This window comes from Eleutherodactylus coqui, chromosome 4, assembly GCF_035609145.1.
Source record: "Eleutherodactylus coqui strain aEleCoq1 chromosome 4, aEleCoq1.hap1, whole genome shotgun sequence".
Taxonomy (NCBI): domain Eukaryota; kingdom Metazoa; phylum Chordata; class Amphibia; order Anura; family Eleutherodactylidae; genus Eleutherodactylus; species Eleutherodactylus coqui.
Window position 1 is genome coordinate 56426193 of NC_089840.1, and position 22490 is coordinate 56448682.

The following is a 22490-nucleotide window of genomic DNA, read 5'->3' on the forward strand; positions in this document are numbered from 1 at the left end:
TTCTCTTCTCTATATGCGCTCAATGGGGCCGGCGGCAGCAGCGCCGACCCCATTGAGAACATATAGAAGACAAATCCTTCTTCTCTGCCACAGCTGTAACAGCTGTGGCAGAGATGAACGATGTTTGCCCATTGAATTCAATGGAGCCGGCAATACAGCCGACTCCATTGAAAGCAATGGGCTGCCGGCGTGCGCGGGATGAATTGTCGGGAAGGGCTTAAATATATAAGCCCTTCCCTGCAATTCATCCAGAAATGTGTTAAAATAAAAAATATATATATACTCACCTGCTCCCGGCAGCCGGAGTTCCGTGCGGCCGGCCTGCAGTGGGTGTGAAGGGGGTGTGAGTCAGACCTGCCCCCTGATTGGCTCAGCGCTGAGCCAATCAGGGGGCAGGTCTGACTCACACCCCCTTCACACCCACTGCAGACCGGCCGCGCGGAACTCCGGTCACTGCTCCAGGCTCCCAGCTACCTGTGATAGCTGGGAACAAGGAGATTTTAAATTTCCCAGGTCTTTTCCAGTTTCTGCGAATGTCATTTTGCCTGTGGGCATATGCACAGCAGCCGGGGAATGTCCATGGAGAATGATTGCGTCTGGGTTCAAATGCGGAGGCCTCTGGTAAGAAGTTTCATCTCCTCTTTTTAAATGAATCGGTAAGGGGGAACACTGGTCACTGGATCACCAACCTCTTAGACTGGCGTGGCCACCAATCGTACAGAAATGCTCAGGAGACGTAGATTCTCTTCCATAATCTGGCACCCGCCAGGTTTTATTCCATATCACACAGGTATCTCATACATGGTATACAGAGTCCATAAACACCCCACCTGGGTGTGAGGTTAGGGTTGTCGTCCCTGTCAACCTCGGGCCTTTGCCTGTCCACCTTGGACCACCAGTCTGCAGCACCTCAACTCTGCTGTGCTGTCACTTCCCCCTTTGCTTCTGGCAGGAGCTGGCTTATATGCAACCGATTCCTGCTTCACCCATCAGGTGTTAACCCTCACTTTTCCTTTACAGGTATCAGACTGCCTATTTAGCACCCTCTTTAGACCATTCTGATGCTGCACCACTAATATATATATATATATATATATATATATATATATATATATATTAGTGATGAGCGAGCATACTCGCTGAGGGCAATTGCTCAAGCGAGCATTGCCCTTAGCGAGTACCTGCCCGCTCGCGAGAAAAGGTTCGGCTGCCGGCAGCGGGCAGGGAGCGGCGGGGGAGAGCGGGAAGGAACGGAGGGGAGATCTCTCTCTCCCTCTCCCCCCCCCCGCTACCCCTGCTCACTGCCGCAACTCACCTGTCACCCGCGCTGGCAGCCGAACGTTTTCTCTCGAGTGGGCAGGTACTCGCTAAGGGCAATGCTCGCTCGAGCAATTGCCCTTAGCGAGCATGCTCACTCATCTCTAATATATATATATATATATATATATATATATACACACACATATACATATATATATATTCACCTCTCCGCCGCTGCCATGTAAATATTCCCCGCGGGGAGTCCCCTTGTCACTGAACACTGTGATAGCACTGTCACGGTGTTCATTGACAAGGGGACTTCCTGCGGGGAGTAAAGAATCCCCTGCCACAGCTGTGACAGATGTGGCAGAGGATTTCTTCATCCCTGCGAGGAGTAAAGAATCACCTGCCACAGCTTACAGCTGTGACAGAGGATCGCGATGTTCTCCAAATGCTTTCAATGGGACTAGTGTTCTGCAGTCCCATTGAAAGCAATGGGATGTCGGCAAGCCATGCAGGGATTTTCGGGAAAGGGCTTTAAATATAAGCCCTTCCCTGAAAAATCATCCCTAGAATGTGTTAAAAATAAAAAAAATATATACTCACCTCTCCTCAGCTGCTGGGGCTCAGGCGAGTCCAGTCAGTCTTCTCCCTGCACTGCTTTGACTCTGTTTCAGCAGGCAGGGGTTTATTTATTCCTCGAAAATCCCTGCAGGGCTTGCCGGCAGCCCATTGCTTTCAATGGGACTGCAGAAGCGCCAGTCCCATTGAAAGCGATGGGAGAACATCGCGATCCTCTGCCACAGCTGTCACAGCTGTGGCAGGGGATTCTTTACTCCCCGCAGGGATGAAGAAATCCTCTGACACAGCTGTCACAGTTATGACAGCTGTGGCAGGGATTCTTTACTCTTGTCCCCTTGTCACTTGTCACATGTCATCTAATAGACAGTTGAGAGGCTTAAAGGGGTTGTCCCGCGCCGAAACGTTTTTTTTTTTTTTTTTAACCCCCCCCCCCCGTTCGGCGTGAGACAACCCCGATGCAGGGGTTAAAAAAACAACCCGCACAGCGCTTACCTGAATCCCGGCGGTCCGGCGTCTTCATACTTACCTGCTGAAGATGGCCACCGGGATCCTCTGTCTCCGTGGACCGCAGGGCTTCTGTGCAGTCCATTGCCGATTCCAGCCTCCTGATTGGCTGGAATCGGCACGTGACGGGGCGGAGCTACACGGAGCCGGCATTCTACACGAGCGGCCCCATAGAAGACTGCAGAAGACCCGGACTGCGCAAGCGCGGCTAATTTGGCCATCGGAGGGCGAAAATTAGTCGGCTCCATGGGAACGAGGACGCCAGCAACGGAGCAGGTAAGTATAAAACTTTTTATAACTTCTGTATGGCTCATAATTAATGCACAATGTACATTACAAAGTGCATTATTATGGCCATACAGAAGTGTATAGACCCACTTGCTGCCGCGGGACAACCCCTTTAATAAGGCATCTGTGGACCCTACGGGCCCTGGAGCAGCCTCATAGGATGGACGCTGACACCTCATAAAATTACTTCTGATATTTTGAATCACATTCTAACTAGTATTAAACATTATCATGATAAAAGTCTACATTTCCTCATCCAAGCAACACCTAGTCCTTTCTGTGACTCCTGCCCATTAATAAAGTCGAATTTACTGCATTGATTACGCAATATTGGTACAACAGCCTGGCGCATAAGCAATGCAGAACACATTCCCCCTTTGAACTTTTTGGAAAGGTTTTTAATGGCTTCTCTAAATGTGAATGATCTTTAGTGAATGGCGAGAAATCGAGTTTATTTTTAGAAATATCTAATAGGCCAGCATGTTTAAATCACCTTCTTTAATGGATTTTGGATACCGATCCAGTTGGAAAGGTTTATCTTCCTCATGGACAATGCTTCATTATTTCATAAACTCATTAGATTTAAAAAGCTATTTTAACTAGAAATAAAATTCCTTCACATTTACTGAACAATTCTGGATATAACTGCAGGATATATTCTGACCAATCACAGGTGGGCAAAAACGATTTAAATAACAATATTGGCACACTTTTAGCAATCTCAGTAGACATAAATCCAAGAGAGTCTTCAGAATACGGTAAGGGCTTTTACCCACTAGCGTTTTGTTTTAGCGCTGCGATATCCTGCATTTTTTTTCAATGGGACTTTCTAATGTTAAAATCGCACCGCACAAAAATCGCAATTTTGTGCTTTTGCGATTTTTACATTAGAAAGCCCCATTGAAAAAAACACAGTGATTTCACGGCGTTAAAAAAAACGCTAGTGGGTAGAAGGCCTAATAAAGCAACATGTATGTGCTACAGATTATTTGTACTGTTAAAGAAGTGCTATCTCCAAAAACAAAGGCGTGACTAGAAGCTCTTGAGCCCCAATGCAAAATCTGTAACAGGGCTCTCTCAGGTCTGCGATTGGCTGCAGCAGCCTATGATATCCAGTAAACATACTACAGCAGCGTATAAACACAGCATTACAGGGGAGATGCAGAGGTGCCAGCGTGGGAGACATGGATACCTGGGAGAGCTGAGTATAAGCTTGGTTATTAGTTTTTGCCATGCGGAACATGTTCTTTTTTAATTTTTCCCTCAGATGACCCCTTTAAGATTCCCATACACATTAGATTAATGACAGCCAATCATCTAACAGGTAGGGGTGGTGTCTCAGCTTTCCCACAACACCAGATGTTAGGTTAAAAAAGCTTCGGGGTATGTTGGATTTTTAGCATGCTTGAAACTCTGTTTTCACAGGAGATAAGAAGCTGTCGAGGTGTCTGGTAGCAGCTCATCACCCTCTTACCATTGAGAATACATACATGCTTAGTTAAGCCATAAGAAGCCAGTGGCAGGTCCTTCTTATGATATATTCTTTGAAAACACTTATTATATTCATACAATTAACATCACATCCTGCTCAGTATATTCTTGTCCTGCTAACATACCTTCATTTTCCATATTATAAAAGAAATAAACTTTTCTAACAGTTTGAATGACACCCAACTATACACCTCCTCTCGTGAGATCTCTGGACCATTCCTCCAAAATATCACCGACTGTCTGTCTGCTGTCTCTAACACTATGTCCTCTCTTTTTCTCAAACTAAACCTCTCTAAAACTGACCTCCTTGTCTTTCCACCTTCTAACTGGCCTCCCCTCAACATCTCCATTCCAGTGTCTGGCACCATCATAACCCCCAGACGGCATGCCCGATGCCTTGGGGTCACACTGGACTCTGACATCTCCTTTGCCCCCCATATTCAATCTCTGGCCCAAACATGCCACATGCACCTCAGAAATATTGCTAAAATACGGCCGTTCCTAACCACGGACACGCTAAAGACGCTTGTGGTTGCCCTCATCCACTCCCGGCTTGATTACTGCAACTCGCTACTCATCGGCCTCCCCCGCACTAGACTCGTCCACTCCAATCCATACTAAATGCAGCAGCTAGACTCATTTTTCTATCCAGTCGTTATTCAGACGCCTCTGCACTATGCCAGTCGCTGCATTGGCTGCCCATCCACTGCAGAACTAAATTTAAACTCCTCTACCTCACTCACAAAGCTCTGCATGGCACTGCGCCACCATACATCGCCTCCCTACTGTCAGTACACCGCCCAGCCTGCTCACTCCGATCAGCTAACACCCTCAGACTAAACACCCCTGTAATACGAACCTCTCATGCTCGCCTACAGGACTTCACCAGAGCAGCACCCATCCTCTGGAATGCTCTACCCCAAGGCATCCGGACAATTCCCGATGCACGAAATTTCAGACGTGCCTTAAAAACGCACCTCTTCAGGGAAGCATACCAAATCTCCTGACCTAGTCCCTCGCCCCTCCCTATGGTGCCCCACCCTGTTTGCCTTCTAATAAATGATCTGTACATGAAATTTCCTATTGCCTGTGTCCCCCCCCCCCCTGTACCTCCTGTACCACCCCCAACCCGTTTGTGTCTAACCCAATGTATCTCACATTGTAATTGTTGCAATTGTTGTATTGTTTTGCATTTATCCATGCCTGAAAGCGCTGCGGAATAAGTTGGCGCTATACAAATAAAGATTATTATTATAATAAATATCTGTTATAGTTTTAATAAGAAGGGATGGGGAGAAAAACATTAGGATTGGGAAGGTCAGTGTAGTGGGGGGGTGGGGGGGGCAGCGGGGAGAGAGAGATTAATCTCTTTGTCCCTGATCTTTCTTTTTATCATTACATATTGGTGAGTTTTATATATGTATTTTCTTTATATCTTTGGTTGGTATCAATATTTTTCATATTAGGAACCCAAATATTTAAGCCAAACTTTCCATGTTCCCTGGAATGCTGCTTACTTGCTGTTCCTTATTGATAACACTTTTTCATAAGAGCAGTGCTCGCTGATTAATTCAATAACTCATTATATGGAAGGGGTTTTGGGTGATGTCCATCCTTAAATCTTTAATTTGATGATACAGGAAATGCAGATACAGGACACAATTTCAAGGAGAAGTAATCAACTAGAATTTAATCTGCAGTTCTCACAAATTGTATACAAACTCTGAGGAGTTCCTTGGAGTTGGAGGCTGTTAGCCGCATATGGCTTCCTTGCAGATTACAAGCCTAAAAGTGGTGATTTCTTACCATTTTACTGAATTTGAATTTTAAAATGATTTTAAAACTCAAAACCAGATAGTGATCCCTAATATCCTCAGCTCCAATATCACACTCCACATCGGTGAAGAAAAAGATAAAGATGTGCTAGTTATCACAGAGCTGTGACTACTAATCTAATCTTATAAACATAGAAAAATGACAGCAGAAAAAGACCACATGGTCCATCTAGTCTGCCCGTATATTTCCTTTTTATTTCTCTCTTAGCATAGATGGATGCTTATCCCAGGCATTCTTGAATTCATTTATTTTCATTTTTCAACTCTTTCTGTAAAATAATATTTTCTGACCTTGCTTCTGATCTTTCCCCAACTAACTTCAGATTGTGCTCCCTTATTCTTGTGTTTAGCCTCCTAATAAAAGCACTTCCCTTCTGATCTACCCCCTCTCTTTTCTTTCTCCCTGTAACATATGTAAAGGTTTCCATCATATTACATATCTCCCTTCTTTCTTCCAGAATATACAAATTGAGTTCTTTAAGTGAGATGAGCGAGTATACTCGGTAAGGCACATTACTCGAGCGAGTAGTGCCTTAGCCGAGTACCTCCCCGCTCGTCTCTAAAGATTCGGGGGCCGGCGTGGGTGACAGGTGAGTTGCGGCGGGGAGCGGGGGGGGGGGGGGGGGGAAGGGGAGGGTGAGAGAGATCTCCCCTCCGTTCTTCCCTGCTCTCTTCTGCCGCTCCCCGCCCCTCGAATCTTTAGAGACGAGCGGGGAGATACTCGGATAAGGTACTGCTCGCTCGAGTAATGTGCCTTATCGAGTATACTCGCTCATCTCTATTCCTTAAGTCTTTTCTGATGTCTTGTTCTTGACACCTTTCACCACTTTTGTAGACAGTCATTGGACTTGTTCTGTTCTATCAATATCTTTCTGTAGGTGAGGTCTGCAGAACTGAACACAATATCCAGATGTGGTCTCACCAGAGCTCTAAACAGCAGGATCACAATCTCCCTCTTTCTACTGGTTATACCTATTGCCATCCCCCTGAGCATCCTACTTGTTTTCTTTGCTGCCTGATCGCACTGTGGACCCATTTTGAAGCTGTCAGAAATCAGAACACCTAAATCTTTATTTTCTGAAGTCTTTGATAACAGAGAATCAGCCTACATGATACTTAGTCTAAGGCTTTCTTCTCCCTAAGTGTATTATTTCACATTTGGAAACTTTGAAATGCAGTTTCCATTGTTTTGACTATCCAGTAAGGCTAAATCTTTCTCCATATTCAAGACACTACCAAGAGTATCAACCCCATTGCACACTTTTTCACTTATGAACATATTAAAAAAAATAGGACCTGGAACAGACCCTTGTAGTCGCCCCTTGTAACTTGTTCCTGTTCAAAATACACTCCAAAATACACTCCATTAAAAACACTCTAATATGTTTTAATCAACTGTTAATCCACTGGACTATCAAAGGATTTAGTCTAATTTTCAATTACTTATCTGTAATCTCTTTATGTGGAACTGTATCAAAGTATTTACTGAAATTCAGATAGGATATCCACGGCACCATCTTCATCCACCACTTTTGTGACAGGGTGAAAGAAATCAATGAGATTAGTCTGATATGCTCTGCCCTCAGTAAAGCCGTGCTGTTTAGCATCCAGCAAGTTGTTGGTTTTTAAGTGGTCAATTATCCTCTTTGTCTGGAGAGTTTCCATTAGTTTAACTACTACGGATGTAAAACTAACTGGCCTATAGTTCCTGGCTTTTTTTTAATATCCTTCTTATGGATGGGTACACTTCTCCAGGCATCAGGAATATCACCTGCTGGAACGGACTGGTTAAACAAATTAGTTAGAAGTGTAGCAATCCCAGATTGGAGTTCTACTATCACCCACCCATTTTGGGAGGACAGGTCATCAATAGTATTTCTACAGAAAACCCCTTTAATATTGTGGTCTTTTTATGGCAACCAAAGAGAAGTACCATCAATGGTCTTTCTGTGCAATGAATAGACAGACTGGGTCCTCCAGAGAAAGGGACACTCTTTATTGTCGCTCTCCTCCTCGGCTAATATAATAGGATCCCCTCTATTCATTATGAATACTCTTCTCATTTGAACATGGGTTTTCTAAAACAGATAACCCCTTTCATCTGCCAATGTGGATTGTCAGGAATAGTATCTTGTAAACATCTCCTAGTATGGCAGTTTGTGTTTGGGGAGGGTGGATAAAGTATCCAGTGAAGGTGTCAGTCCTATAAAACTGTGTCCTCTCCATGACTGTCATCCCACACTTCCTTAGTATTTCCTATCTGGCACTTCTTCACTCATTTCTTCGACATGCAAAGCTTGGTGTCTAGTTTCCTAAAAGCTTCCCTACCTTTTCTTACCTTGATCTTCTATGTACCATGCAACATAAGGTGAACCAAGCTGTAATGACTATAAAGGAGTATAAACAGACATCAGATGATGTTAGTGCCAAAAAGGGCTTAGTAGCTGCTATGCTAAAGATTACACGATTTTTGCAAATATTCTTGCATTTAGCACCCAGATGGTCATTTATAAAGACTGGCAAAATGGTTGGAAAGGTGCCTTAATACCACAAAGAGATAGTAAATATGTAGGAATGATGACTTACATATGTGTGGGAAGAAGGAGTGATAGGGACTGCCACGTGTTACCTTAATGGTAATCACATTCCTCCAACAAGAATAAATCCAAATGTGGTGGCACACCGGCTGGAATTAAGAAGTGGATGCGGGATGACGTCACAATGCCAATCCTGGCTCACATGACTGCACCTGCATGTGCCATGTCATTTGAAACTGAGCGCCAATGGGTGCACATCTCCTATGATGTATTGATGATTGGCTGACAGAGATGTGTTTTCCCTACTTGGCCAATCAGCCATATTAGATGGATGCCAGTTTTTGTCCTGCCTGAGGTGTCTAGTGAGGCTGCAGCCCCCTTTAGTTAAGTGTCAGTGGCTCTTTATAATGTTTGAAACATACCCAAGTGAAAAAATAGAAAAAGCTCTGCGTTCGTTTCGTAGTGGAGTGGAGGTAGTCACCAGTGTATAAAATGCAATGTACTGATAAAAGAGGACAGGTAGAAACACCACATCCCTTTAAAGTTTGTTCTGACAGGGGAAGGAGGGGAGAGCGTGAGGACGCCGTTTCTGTTGAAACAGGGAGCACGCTGCATAGGTCTGCTGACATCAGCAACGGCGTCCTCACACTCTGCCTCTCCACTCCTCCCCCGGTCAGATCAAACTTTAAAGACACTGAGATACCTGGGTGTTTAGATCCTCCTGATACACAAGCCAATGTCCTTCTGAGCCACACGGCTGTGTATATCCAACGTGACTGAAGAAGGGGCGGTTTTGCCTCAAAACGCTGTGCGTTTCAGCTGTTTTTTTTTCCAAAATAAAGCAACACTTTCCTCTAAATATCCAAGCAAAATGTGTGCAAAAATATGTGCAAAATTTTCTAAAAGAGGTTGCGCCACTCGATCAGCATCTTTTTCTTCTCTACCCTTTATCTCACTGGCCAACCTATCTGGGTTGCACAGTTGCTGATTTGGTAGCACTTGGAACTTGTTACACCTGTTCCTCTTCACCACATATGGAAATAAGAAACGATATATTGGGACAATTATTCCACCAATCTCCTCACTGGATCTTCATCGGAGTAGCTCCACTTCCTTCCTTTTTTCTTCTGCACCACTACTATCTCTAACGGTACATTAAATGGAACCACTGAAAAATTCAACTTGCCCCATCAAAAACAAGCCCTTGTGTAGCTATATCACTGGACAAATATAAAAGTTAGCACTTTTTGAAAGTGGGGAGAAGAAAATGAAAAAAAAAGGTGTAAGCAGGAAAGGGCTAGTATATTAGTTATATCTGGCAGAACCTCTGTGCGCTACATGGAAACCCACACCATCTCTGAGATGGTGTAAATTTGTGCTATAATATATGCCAGTTTCTGGCATATAGTACAATAAATGTGATGGGCTGTGCTATCACGCACCCCGACACTAGGCCCCAACACCCTTTTTGAAAAAGAGTCAGAGCCTAGCAGAAACATGCAAAAAGTTGCAATTTGAGTTGCAAAAAGAGTTTTATATGCTAGAATCCTGGCATATTAAAGATAATAAATATGCCCCATAATGTCTATTCAGGTGCTAGATGGGAACAAGAATATCTCTATTCCCCTCGATTTCCAAACTTGACGTCGGGAAGGAATTTTTTTTTTTCCCTTAAACTTTTTCCTCTTAGCTGAACTTTTGCACCCAGGCCCCTGAGCCTTTAGCTATGACCCTGCTGAAGAGAGAACAGAATGATGATCACATGTCGGATGAATCAGGGGATAACATGTCGAATGACTCAGCTGGGCCTTCAGGTTGGGACTTCTTCTGTAAAGGATTTCCCTAATCACTACAGTAGTTAGTCTCTGCTCTGTGACAAATCCAAATCCACTTATATTAAATCATGTTAATTAATCTGTTACTGGACTCCAGCTAATCCCCCAAATGACTGAACCTGACTATGAAGCCAATGCCTGAATGAATGAATTAATCATCAGTGCGATGAACTCTGTTATTGCATCTGTGGAAGTATTGCAAGTGATCTCTTCATTCAGCAATCTTATCCGTAGTATTATTATATCCTTGTTCTGTCCTTTAACCGCCCTGATCTATCCTTGGCACAGCGATATAAATATACGAGCCACGACCAGCAAAAGCCACATGGAAGAGAATGTAACTGAAGAGGTAAAAGTTACAGAACACAGGAAGTAGAAGAAGCGTCAAATTCCCAAAATCTAGTTACTAAAGGGAACTTATTAGCAGTTCCTAACATATAAAACTGCCAACGCCAACAGCACGCTGAAGTTTAACTGTTTCCAAATCTTCTCTGCTTATAACTAAGGAAAGCAGCCAAAATAGGTTTTGAAAAGTATACTAATAAAGACCCACTGGTCCAATGAAAGATAAGAAACAAGAGGAGCGCTCCTGGGGTAGAAATATAGATAAGTTCCAAAATGCACAAATAAAGTAGAGGTGACTTAAATGGCATGATCGGGCCACCCTAGAAGGGTCAGTCCGTCACACCTAAAGTCCCCATTTGCTTATAAATTATCAGATGGTTCCTGGTCATACAGCTACTGGTCATATGAGCATCCAGAAGAAGAGAGCATCAATGGGACCCCAATAGAGATCTCGAAAGCGTGAAGCAAAGGATAAAAGTGAGTGAACAATATCCAGCGCTCCAAGGAATATGACCATATGTTTACAGAGAGAGAAAGCATGGAAAATTTACTTTCTTTACAGGGGCGTCTAAGTTGAGATCACCCCCCAATCCTGAACCACACTGGTGTTATCTAGGGCTGGGAATAATCGATCCACCAGAGATAAGGTTTCCAGAGTTAACAGTATTAATTTGTTATATATAAAAAAAAACAGGCTAAATAACGGAGGAAAGTGTGTAACGCATTTCGGGGGATGACTTTACCTCCTTTCTCAAGCTATTATTTTAAAACTATTAAATATTTTTTTCTCCAGTGTAATTACAGAGGAAAATGGAATGTCAGATGTAATGCAGAGTGATAGAGTAAACTCTCCACTAAATGTCACCAGTCTAACTCGGGAAGGAGTGCAGAGCCGTCTTAAAAAGATTACATTTGACAAATCGCTGGGTCCTAATAGCATACACCCTCGGGTTTTAAGGGAATTAAGTAATGTGATACACAGACTCTTGTTTCTTATTTTTACTGGATCTATAGTGACAGGGTCTGTTTTACTGGATTGGCACGTGGCCAATGTGGTGCCGATATTCAAAAAGGGGTCAAAAAATGAACCTGGAAATAACTATTTATAAATATGTCAGGAGGCAATACAAAGATCTCTCCTATGATATAGTTATACCCAGGACTGTGACTATAACAAGGGTTGTCCTCTACGTCTAGAGCAGGGGTCCCCAACTCCAGTCCTCAGGGACCACCAACAGGTCATGTTTTTAGTATATCCTATCCTAAAGAACACCTGTGGCAATGTCTGAGGCACTGACAATAATTACATCACCTGTGCAACACTAAGGAAATCCTGAAGACATGACCTGTTGGCGGTCCCTGAGGACTGGACTTGAGGAACACTGGTCTAGAGGAAAGAAGGTTTCTACACCAATATAGAAAGGGGTTCTTTACTGTAAGAGCAGTGAGACTATAGAACTCTCTGCCTGAGGACGTGGTGAAGACAATTTCGATAACAGAGTTCAAGAGGGGCCTGGACGCCATTCTTGAGCGTTACAATATTATATGCTATAATCTTCAATGGTTGTTGATCCAGGGATTCTTCCGATTGCCAGATTGGAGTCAGGAAGGAATTTTTTTTCTGCTAAATGATGAAAATTGGCTTCTACCTCATATTTAGTTTTTTGCCTTCCTCTGGATCAACATTGGGGGTTAATAGACTGAAGATGGACATATGTCTTTTTTTCAGCCTTACATACCATGTTACTATGTATGTTACAATTTATGAATAAACCCTGGAAACCTTATCTCCAGTGGATCAATTATTTGAAGCCCTAGATAACACCATTGTGGTACACTGCCAACCAGGATTAGGAGGTGTTCTCAACTGAGACCCGCATGTAAAGTAAATTAATTTTCCTTCCTACTACTCTCTGTAAACACATGGTCATATTTCCTGGAGGACTGGGCATTGTTCACTCATTTTTATTCTGTACTCCACTGTTCAAATGGGCGGGCTGGACCATCTCTTCTGCAGCTAAGGTCACGCCTAAACACGGCCCTCTTTGCCAGTGTAAAAAGGGTGATATCTACAACCAGGGCTCTAGGCACTAAACCTGAATACGCCCTGATTAACCTCTTCCTGCCCCATGGAGTACATGTACATCAGGAGATGGAGGGGGGGGGGGGGTTAAGCTCGAAATGTCATACATTAACGACATATGAATGGCGTGGGCTCAGCAGCTGAGTCCATGCCATTCGTAGCAGGGGACATCTGTGATTATTAACCGGCATCCTCTGTGATGTCATAGGCTCTCTGGATGACATTACAGAGGGTTGATGGGTTGTCTTGGTGACTGGTGGGTCTGCCATAGCAATTACAGGCAAGTAAATCACATAATACACTGCAGTATAAAAGTGCTGCAGTGTATTATTTGAGCGACAGTAAGGTTCAGGCTCCCTACAGGGACAAAAAAGGTGAAAAAAATCAAAACAGTAAAAAAATAATCCATGAAAAATATTTAAAAAGATCTTTTTTACGCACCTTTTCTTATTTTGTTTAACTTTTTAGGGAATCATTTTTTCCATTCCATTCTTGATTTTTCCTCCCCACTTTTAAAAAAGCATAGCTCTTTTATTCATCCATCAACGTATCTGTCTAGGGCTTGTTTTTTGCAGGATGAGTTTTATTTTTCAATTGTACTGTTTAATGTGCCATATAATGTACTGAAAATCTCTTAATAATAAGTAGAATGAAATGGAAAAAAATGCAATTCCACTACTTTTGAGTGGGTCTTGTTTTTATCATGTACATATTGTTGCAAAAAGGACATAACTTTATTCAGCATGTCAATTACTATGGTATCAAATTTATACATACCCCTGTTTCCCCAAAAATAAGACAGGGTCTTACATTAATTTATGGACCAAAATATGTATAGCTGCCTGGACACTATTTAAATTGACATTCTCAAAAGTCCTGAAAAATCATGCTAGGGCTATAGGCAGAATACCTTTGGAAAAAAATTAAACTATTTTCTGCCGATATCTTCTGACCACCGTAATTTTTTTATTTTTTCATAGTTGTATAAGGGCTCGTTTTTTCTGGGACGTCCTGTAGTTTCTATTGGTACCATTTTTGAGTACATACAACTTTTTGATGGCTTTTTATTAATTTTTTTTCTCAGAGATGGGGGGACCAAAGAAATGCAATTTTGCCGTTGTGTATTTTTTTGTTCAACATACAGCACAAATAATGCTGTACTATGATAGATCAGCCTTTTTTGGACACAGCAATACCAAATATATTTTTGTTTTCTAGTGTTTTGATTTTTTTATTTTAAGTACGGGAAAAGGTTTTTGTTTTCATTAAACTTTTACTTTCTTTTACTAATAATTAATAAAAAGGGTTTTTTAAACTTATTTTTACACTTTTTTTTAGTCCCCACAGCGGACTTGAACTTGCAATTGTTTGATTGCTCATGCAGTATAGTGTGACTTGACAGTTATTCAGAAGGCCCCGGGCCACCATGGCAAACGAATGGCACCTTGTGATCACATCGGACCCGTGAACTTTGAGCGGAATTTGAAGGGTTAGCAGCCATGATTAGGGTTCACACTGATTGCGGCTTGTTGCCTGTGGGTGTCAGCTGTAAAAAACATCATCTCTCAATCCCCCTCCATATAAGCCTCGAACGCACAGGACATTCAGGGGTTAAAAAATAAAAAAGCACATTTTGGAAATTGTCGCATTGGTACATGTTCATCAGATGTGCACGAGTTTTGTATAGAGCAGACTTAGGAGCCAAGCCTGCGCCGTACAGACAGCTGACACCCGGCCACGGCAGTTGCAATAGAGAATAACTCAGATTGTTGCTGTTAACCATTTAAATTCCACTATCAATTCTGCTGAGCATTTACATGTCTTGATGAGGTCGCAGGGTACCCTTTGGGTGTCATGGCATATGGGAGCATTGTGATGGCCCCCAAGGCTGCCATGTATTTCTGCCTATTAAGACATGACTATGGCTTGTGTTGTATCTTAATAGACACAACGCCAGAATTGTGCTCTTTGGATCACCCCATCTCCAGGAAATAAATGTAATAAAAAGCCATCAAAAAGCTGTATAGATGGGACAAATTTTACCTTGATTGTGATAACGCAGCGCAGAAAATTATCTTGTTTTAACCAATTAAAAACCTATTCTCTTATCTTGACACACCAAAACCCATTGTAAAGTAATTCAAAGTGTAAATAAACCACCCTGATAGCCCGCCCCACCGTAATATCACATTGTATTAAGAGTCAAGTGTGTTTTACATGGGGTGATTATTGCCTGAATTCTCGCTTGAAACAGTAAATTTGGGCAATAATCGTCCTGTGTACACGTGGCCATTGACAGGGTGCTGAGTGAGAAATCGCTCACCTGTCGGAGTCACTTGGTTTTTAGCAGAACTAAAAACAAAGCGATTGTTGGGCCATGTAAATATAAGGAGGTAGCGTTGCCATGCTCCCCCCTTACATAGAGCAGCGGCACACAGCCACTTGCAGTGGTGGCTGTAGGCCATGCTGAACCCCTCCTGGTCTGGGATGTGTCCGGCTGAGAGGGATGAGGAGGCCCGCTGGGAAGAGCACTGACAAACACAGTGTGTTCCCCTCTGCCGGCCCACTGACACGGCCTGTGAGGGAAGAGTTCAGGCGTGCATAGCATCATATAAAATCCCCGCTCCCCTGCCAGACAGCATGGCAGGGAGCGGGGAAGTGTAGAAGGTGCACAATGCCATTTTGGAGGCACTTATAAAAGGAAAAGGAGCTGCATCACTGAAGACAGTAGTGCAGCATCGGGAGCAGAGCAGGCAGACGCAGCTGGACACAGGCAGAGCCAGAGCATTGTGGCGGAGGCCAGTATAAAAGCGCTATGCAGTTTCCTCATGCTGGAGATTTGCCTATAGAGTGAGAGCAACCACAGAAAGAGCAATAAGAACCGGGGGGGGGGGGGGGGGGGGGGTCTCAAAGATGGAGAAATGGCCTGACTCTTGCCGTGATGCACCCCCATGGAAGCCAAAACCTTTACTTTGCTACTTTCATCTGCTCTTCTTACTCTTGAGAAGGCAACATACACTAAGCAATGGAAGGCCTTAGCATGTCATGTGATCATGCAACCACATGGTGGCGGTACTTCCGTTACAGACTGACAAAGGACACACTGAGGTGTATATAGATAAACTTCCATTTGTGTTAACACCTTCGCATCCAGGATTTAAACATATGTCCTGTAGTGAGAAGGGGTTGAAGATCCAAAAAATGTATCAATATAATGCAACTTTTGATAAACTTGTCACATCTTTAAACAGATAGTATGGAGAAAAGAAGGTGGAGCAACCGAATGAGAAAAAAAGACGTATGGCTTTTATCCTGTGTGAGGGCGTGTAGATTGAGTTTTTAATAGAGTTTTCTGTGCAGAGGGAAACAGCCAATCCTAGCTGATCGTCTCAATCTTCAGGGTGGACGTAGAGACAATAGATATTGAAAGCAGCTAAAAAACTAGGTCTAAGGCACAACCTGGGGACATTTATGACATATATGAGTTCACAATGGTGGTATTGCTTAAAGGGGTTGTCCCGCGCCGAAACGGGTTTTTTTTTTTTTCAACCCCCCCCCCCCCGTTCGGCGCGAGACAACCCCGATGCAGGGACCTAAAGAAAGCTTACCGGAGCGCTTACCTTAATCCCCGCGCTCTGGTGACTACTATACTTACCGGTGAAGATGGCCGCCGGGATCCTCTTCCTCCGTGGACCGCAGCTCTTCTGTGCGGTCCATTGCCGATTCCAGCCTCCTGATTGGCTGGAATCGGCACGTGACGGGGCGGAGCTACACGGAGCCGGCATCCTGCACGAGAGGCTCCATAGAAGAAAGCAGAAGACCCGGACTGCGCAAGCGCGGCTAATTTGGCCATCAGAGGCCGAAAATTAGTCGGCACCATGGAGACGAGGACGCCAGCAACGGAGCAGGTAAGTATAAAACTTTTTATAACTTCTGTATGGCTCATAATTAATGCACAATGTACATTACAAAGTGCATTAATATGGCCATACAGAAGTGTATAGAACCACTTGCTGCCGCGGGACAACCCCTTTAACTTCTCTGTTAATTTCATAACCAGCACATATACGCGTTTCAAGGCCATTTCGCCTCTTCCTCAGTATTTGCTAGGGGCACATCTCTGGAGCGAGGAGCAGAATTTTGGCATTTTGCCCAGGGAGAAGTTTCAGCGTTCAGCATTTTAAATTGACACAATTGCCAAAAAAAATAAAAATCATAATTCATATGCGTGCTGTACAAAAAAACCCAGTTTTTAAATCACACAATCTGCAAAAAAATGAAAATCAGAATTTTTTCCTTCTATTTTGCTTAGATTCACTCAAAAACTGTGGGGTCAAAATACGCATTACACCCCTACATTAATTTGTTAAGGGGTTTAGTTTTCCAAATGGGGTCATTTGTGGGGGTTCTTTATCATTTTGGCCGCTCAAGGGCTCTACAAATGTGCTATGGGGCCTAAAATGCCTTCAAGCAAAATGTCTGTTCTGAAAGCCACCGGCTACTCCTTTCGTTTTGGGCCGCGTTGTGCATACAGACATAAGATTAGGGTCACAAGGGGTATGTTTCTGAATACAGGACAAACAGCGGTATCGATTTTGGGGTGTAAATCCTCATTTTCATGTGCACTATAGAACAGACATATTTGCAAAAAAAAACATTTTTTCTCCTCTAATTTGCATTAATTCTTGAAAAAAACTGTGGGGTAAAATACTCACGGCACCATCATCAGTGAATGCGTGAAGGGGTGAAGTTTTTAAAATGGGGTCATTTGTGGGGGTATTTATCATTCTGACACCTATGACTCAAAGTGTTCCTCAAAATGTTGATAATTAATGCTAAATTTGTGCGTCTCCTAAATGGTTAAAAGAATAAAGTAAAGTAAACAGATGGAAATATATATCTTATCAAAAAATGTGTACAGTATGTTTGCACATATTTGAGATTTTGCAATTGAAAATGTGAAAAAAATGATAATTTTTTCGAAATCTTCCCAATTTGGCGCTTTTAATAAATTTGCATAAATTCTATCGGTCTATTTTTACCAGCTAAATGACGTACAACATATGGCAAAAAAACCAATGTCAGATTCACTTGCATATGCAAAATCTTTAGGGCTCAGTCACACGGGCGTTTTGACGCACAAATTTTTAACGCGTAACTGATGTGTTCAAAAATGTGCGGACCTAAATGGGTGTCCCCACGGAAAAACGCTGCTTTAAAATCCCCGCCTGCTTAATGGGCTGCCCCTGATTGGCTGAGCGCAGGGACCAATCAGAGGCAGCTCTAACCTGTCATTCAATAGCTGAGTGCTACCTCTGATTGGTCACAGTGTTCAGCCAATCAGAGGCAGCCCATTCAGCAGGCGGGGATTTAAAATCCCCGCCTGCTAAATACTACTCAGAGCAGTGCAGGAGAAGAGCCGGCTGGACACGGCTGAGCCCCAGCAGCTTCCGAGAGGTGAGTATAGATTTTTTTTTACACATTTTTGGATTGATTTTCAAGGAAGGGCTTTTATTTGAAGCCCTTCCCCGAAAATCACTGCAGCGCTTGCGGGCAGCCCATTGCTTTCAATGGAGGCGACTGTATTGCCGGCTCCATTGAATTCAATAAGAGAACATCACGTTCCTCTGCCACAGCTGTGACAGCTGTGGCAGAGGATTGCGATCTTCAGTATATGTTCTCAATGGGGTCGACGCTGCTGCCGCCGGCCCTATTGGGCGCAAGGTTAAAACTCTGGATGCGAAAGCATCCAGGGGTTTCACATACATAGAACACCAGTGAAAAAAATCTGTACTGCGCATGTCTGATGGCTTGCCCATGCAGACGATCACAGTACAGCTAAAAGACTTTCGCGTGGACGCCAACCGGGCACAGGGTCGGATTCCGCTGCAGGATTCCGCATGTGGAATCTGACCTGCTCATGCGCAGGCAGCCTTACAGTACAGTGACAATATGAAAATTCTCACCAACTCTACTTTGGAAGCATTTTGTCTTGAGCTTTTTTTTACTTTTAAATTATCTTTATTTTAGACCGGTTTCAGATGAGCTCATTGTAACATTACAGCAGTATGTCATCAGTATTTCTTCAGTATTTGATCAGTATTTGCCTCCATATATTTTATTTTCTACTAGACAAATGCTGATCCGTATTTGCCTAATAGAAGATAAGGGCTCAGTCAGGCGAGCGGAGATTCGCACGTTTTTCCGTGTGGCAAAAAAACCGCAACGCATGTGCGGGAAAAAATCTGCACCTACAAAAGATAGAACATATGGGTGGCAATGGACGTGGTCATGGAGATTTTCCCGCACACGCATTGCGATTTTTTTTCCGCACTGAATAACGTGTGAATCTCCGCTCGTCTGACTGAGCCCTAATAGCAATATGGAGATAAAAAACACAAAAAACAGGTTATGCCGCGTTTTAAAAAATCGTCCGTGTAAAATACGGCCATGGTAATCGATACATAGATTTACATTCACACATGAACCAGTGAAAATACCTTTTTTTTTTACTGGACAATCTCCATGCCATTGCGTGCAAGAAGAAAAATAAAGCCGAAAGATAGAGCAGGACTTATCTTCTCTTGTGCGACAATCTCGCTAAAGTATTGCTTTCGTTTTGTCCCTTTTTGCGGACGCAAACAAAGTCGTGTGTAAAAAACTCTTACTCTGATTTTTTTTTGCAGTTTTCTTTTTTTTTAAACTCCACCCAGAAGTTAAGTATATCAATGGAAGTTACCATAACTTCTCCCAATTCTGATTCATGCTTGACTTGTTTTATGCCAAGGAGGGGGGGGGGGGGGGGCAGGTTATTTAGTCACTGAATAGCTATGTGGGCAACCTGATTATGTTAAATACCATCTGTCAGTTCTCCTGACATGACTGCTTTAGTAAGAACTTGTATTCTCCAAAATACTACAATTCTGGCTCATCAATTACAGCTATGCATTGGGCCATTGTGCGTTTTTTCACAGCATTTAGCGCACGTTTCCAAAGACGCTGCACTAAGTCTCTATCCATTTCAATGGGGCCTCTCAGACGAGCATTGGTAGTACGGGCAAAGTTCCCATTGAAGCCTGGCCATTTTAGTGAGAATGGAGATGTCTACTTACTTCCTGCAGATATTAGTTCAGTGCATGAGCACAGCTGATGTGCGAGAGTCCTGGATGGCAGACTCTTGACCATCTTCTATGGATGGCCAACCTAATTTCAGGCCATCAACAGTTTACAACCTGACAACTCCTTTAACAACTGGGTATTAGCATAGTACTCTTTGTCAAATAAAATCAAGTACCTGGAAGGAGTTATCGTTTTGCTGCAAAACTCAGTGTGCAGTTACATCTAAGTCGGATATGCAAACGATGAGTTGTGTCATGATTAGATGAACAGTCTTCTCCGCTGAGGCCCTAAAAGTGGTTCCACCTTGGCCTATAGAATTGCTATCAGAGGCTACTTGTGTGTAGTGACCTCTTTTTCCTCTTGTGTAGAGCTTGTAGACCACTAGATGCCTCTACAACACAATTGAAGAGATTTTACCCAGTTCACAGAGTTTGAGAGGGGCACAATATTGGAAATTCAAGACACTGGATGGTCATATCAACAAATTGACCACCACCTGGGCCGTTCTGACCAGACTGTTAAGAGCTGTTGGGACCAGTGGATCTGTGTACACAAGGCAACTGAATTCAGGACACCCTCAATAGGGCATCAGTAAAGATGGTCATCTGATCGTCTAACAAGCACGAGCAACTCCAACTGTTTCATGCCTCCACAACATCGCCACACTTTCATAGCATTCCCGGTTACCAGATCTATCTGAATATGTATGGGACCATATGGAACACTAACTTCAACAGTCTATGGGCGATATGCCACAGGATACCATATGGAACCTGTATGCCTCCATGCACATCCGTATCACATCTTCTATCCAAGCTAGAGGTGGCCCAACAGGGTACTAAAGCCTCCATGCCTGCCCATATCACATCTTCCATCCAAGCTAGATGCGGTACAACAGGGTACTAGAGCCTCCATGCCCAACCATATCACATCTTCCATCCAAGCTAAAGGCGGTACAACAGGGCACTAGAGCCTCACTTCAAGGGGTCCCGCAATAAATTATCATTTTGCTCTGATATTATAATCACTTATATCAACCTTACAACCGCATATAGAAAGTTTCATTTGATTCCAACAACTCTTTCTAGGGAAGGGATTTTTCTGACAATCAGTATATGTTCCAGAATGGTTATACTATAGGGAATACAAGTGTTTTCTATAACAAACATGTCGAGAGAACTAACACGTCCTCTTTTATACTCATGTGAGCCAAACTACAACATAAAAATTAACATGCAGGAAAAGTACTGATGTCGACTTAGTACAATTAATGTATTATATTACTGGCATTGGACAAGTGATGCAGCATAGATTGTTACCATCTGCAAGTGTGAAGATATCTAATGAATTCAACCACATGCACAGTTAACGTCTAATGTCTATTCACCTGATGTATCCTGGAATTAATATTGATGTTTTCTGTCCATAAACAAAAAAATAGAAATGTAGGAAAATTTGCCAGAAAACAACATTACACATAGCCGTTTCGATAAAGGTATGCGTCTACAATGATGACACCTGCTATATTCGAGGAAAACTTTGCAGAGACGAGACGCTAGACTATTTTTGTACCATGTAAATATTTGATAGCGAGCTTCCAGATTATACATCCTATATACTGTACATTATGTTACAGATGGACCAAAGCTGAATGCCTCATTTAATTCTTCATCATTTGTGCATCACTTGACTTTAGTGAGTGTAGCAGGTTTACCGGCATTCCTATGTAAACCTACGGACAATACATTGTGATACCACAAGAAGTTGTGCCAGATGACACAGTCAGCATATACATTGCAGTCAGCCTATACTTAACACCTTGCATGCAGCCTATAGCAGTTAGTATAGCCATGCAGTATATTGATATACAGTAATAAAGACATGAGCTTACCCCACTAGATAAGCCAGAATGGAGAGTTGAACTATACGGAATAAAATCCCCACCTTTTTGTTCTTGGCAATGACATATTTTTCAGTCTTATAGTCAAAAAATGACAGGAACAAGCCTTTCCATGCGACCTGCCCCATTCTGTCTGCTCACATTGCAGCAGTGAATGAGGCAGCGAGAGGAAGGGAATGCAGCTCTGGTTCAGGAAGAAGCTCTGAAACATGAGAAAGAGACAGCTGAACCCTCAGCTACTGCTGTCTGCCGCACACCCAGGACGGCTCACTACAAGAGCTCTGCTAATAGTGTGAGGGAGATCCTGGGGTCACTGTCAGAACACCCTCTAAACACCGCAATAAATAATTCAGCCCATGCTTTATTTATGATTTCGCGTCTACGTAATCGGTCATCCTCACTTTTTTTGTTAGATGTTAGAGCTGCTGTTGACCTGTTGACCCTCTCGTTCTCCGGAGCCGTAAAATCTATTAAATACCAATTTTTGGGTACCAAATGCAGTTTAGATAACTTTGTCCTGGTTGTTCTTTTTTGCTGTTCAACATCACGGACCAGAATGGTATTTTTGCTAACTTTTGAGAAGTGATTTTAAAGCTGGGGGAAAAAAATGAGTGTATAATATGTCGCACAAAATCTTTGCATTACGTCTTGCCCATTTATATAGGACATGCCTACTTCGGGAATTTGAATCATAAATAGTATATATGACCC

The 22490-nt window shown here is 43.0% G+C and overlaps 1 protein-coding gene across 2 annotated transcripts in view; it reads right to left on the minus strand.

The window, feature by feature from the left end:
• Positions 1–21907, minus strand: part of P2RX5 (purinergic receptor P2X 5) — a 69685-nt gene extending 47778 nt beyond the window's left edge. For both annotated transcript variants that reach the window (XM_066599493.1, XM_066599494.1), the window contains exon 1: positions 21771–21907. In XM_066599493.1, the coding sequence (XP_066455590.1) occupies positions 21771–21907 (137 nt within the window). The remainder of the gene's footprint in view (positions 1–21770) is intronic.
• Between the last annotated feature and the right edge of the window lie 583 nt (positions 21908–22490).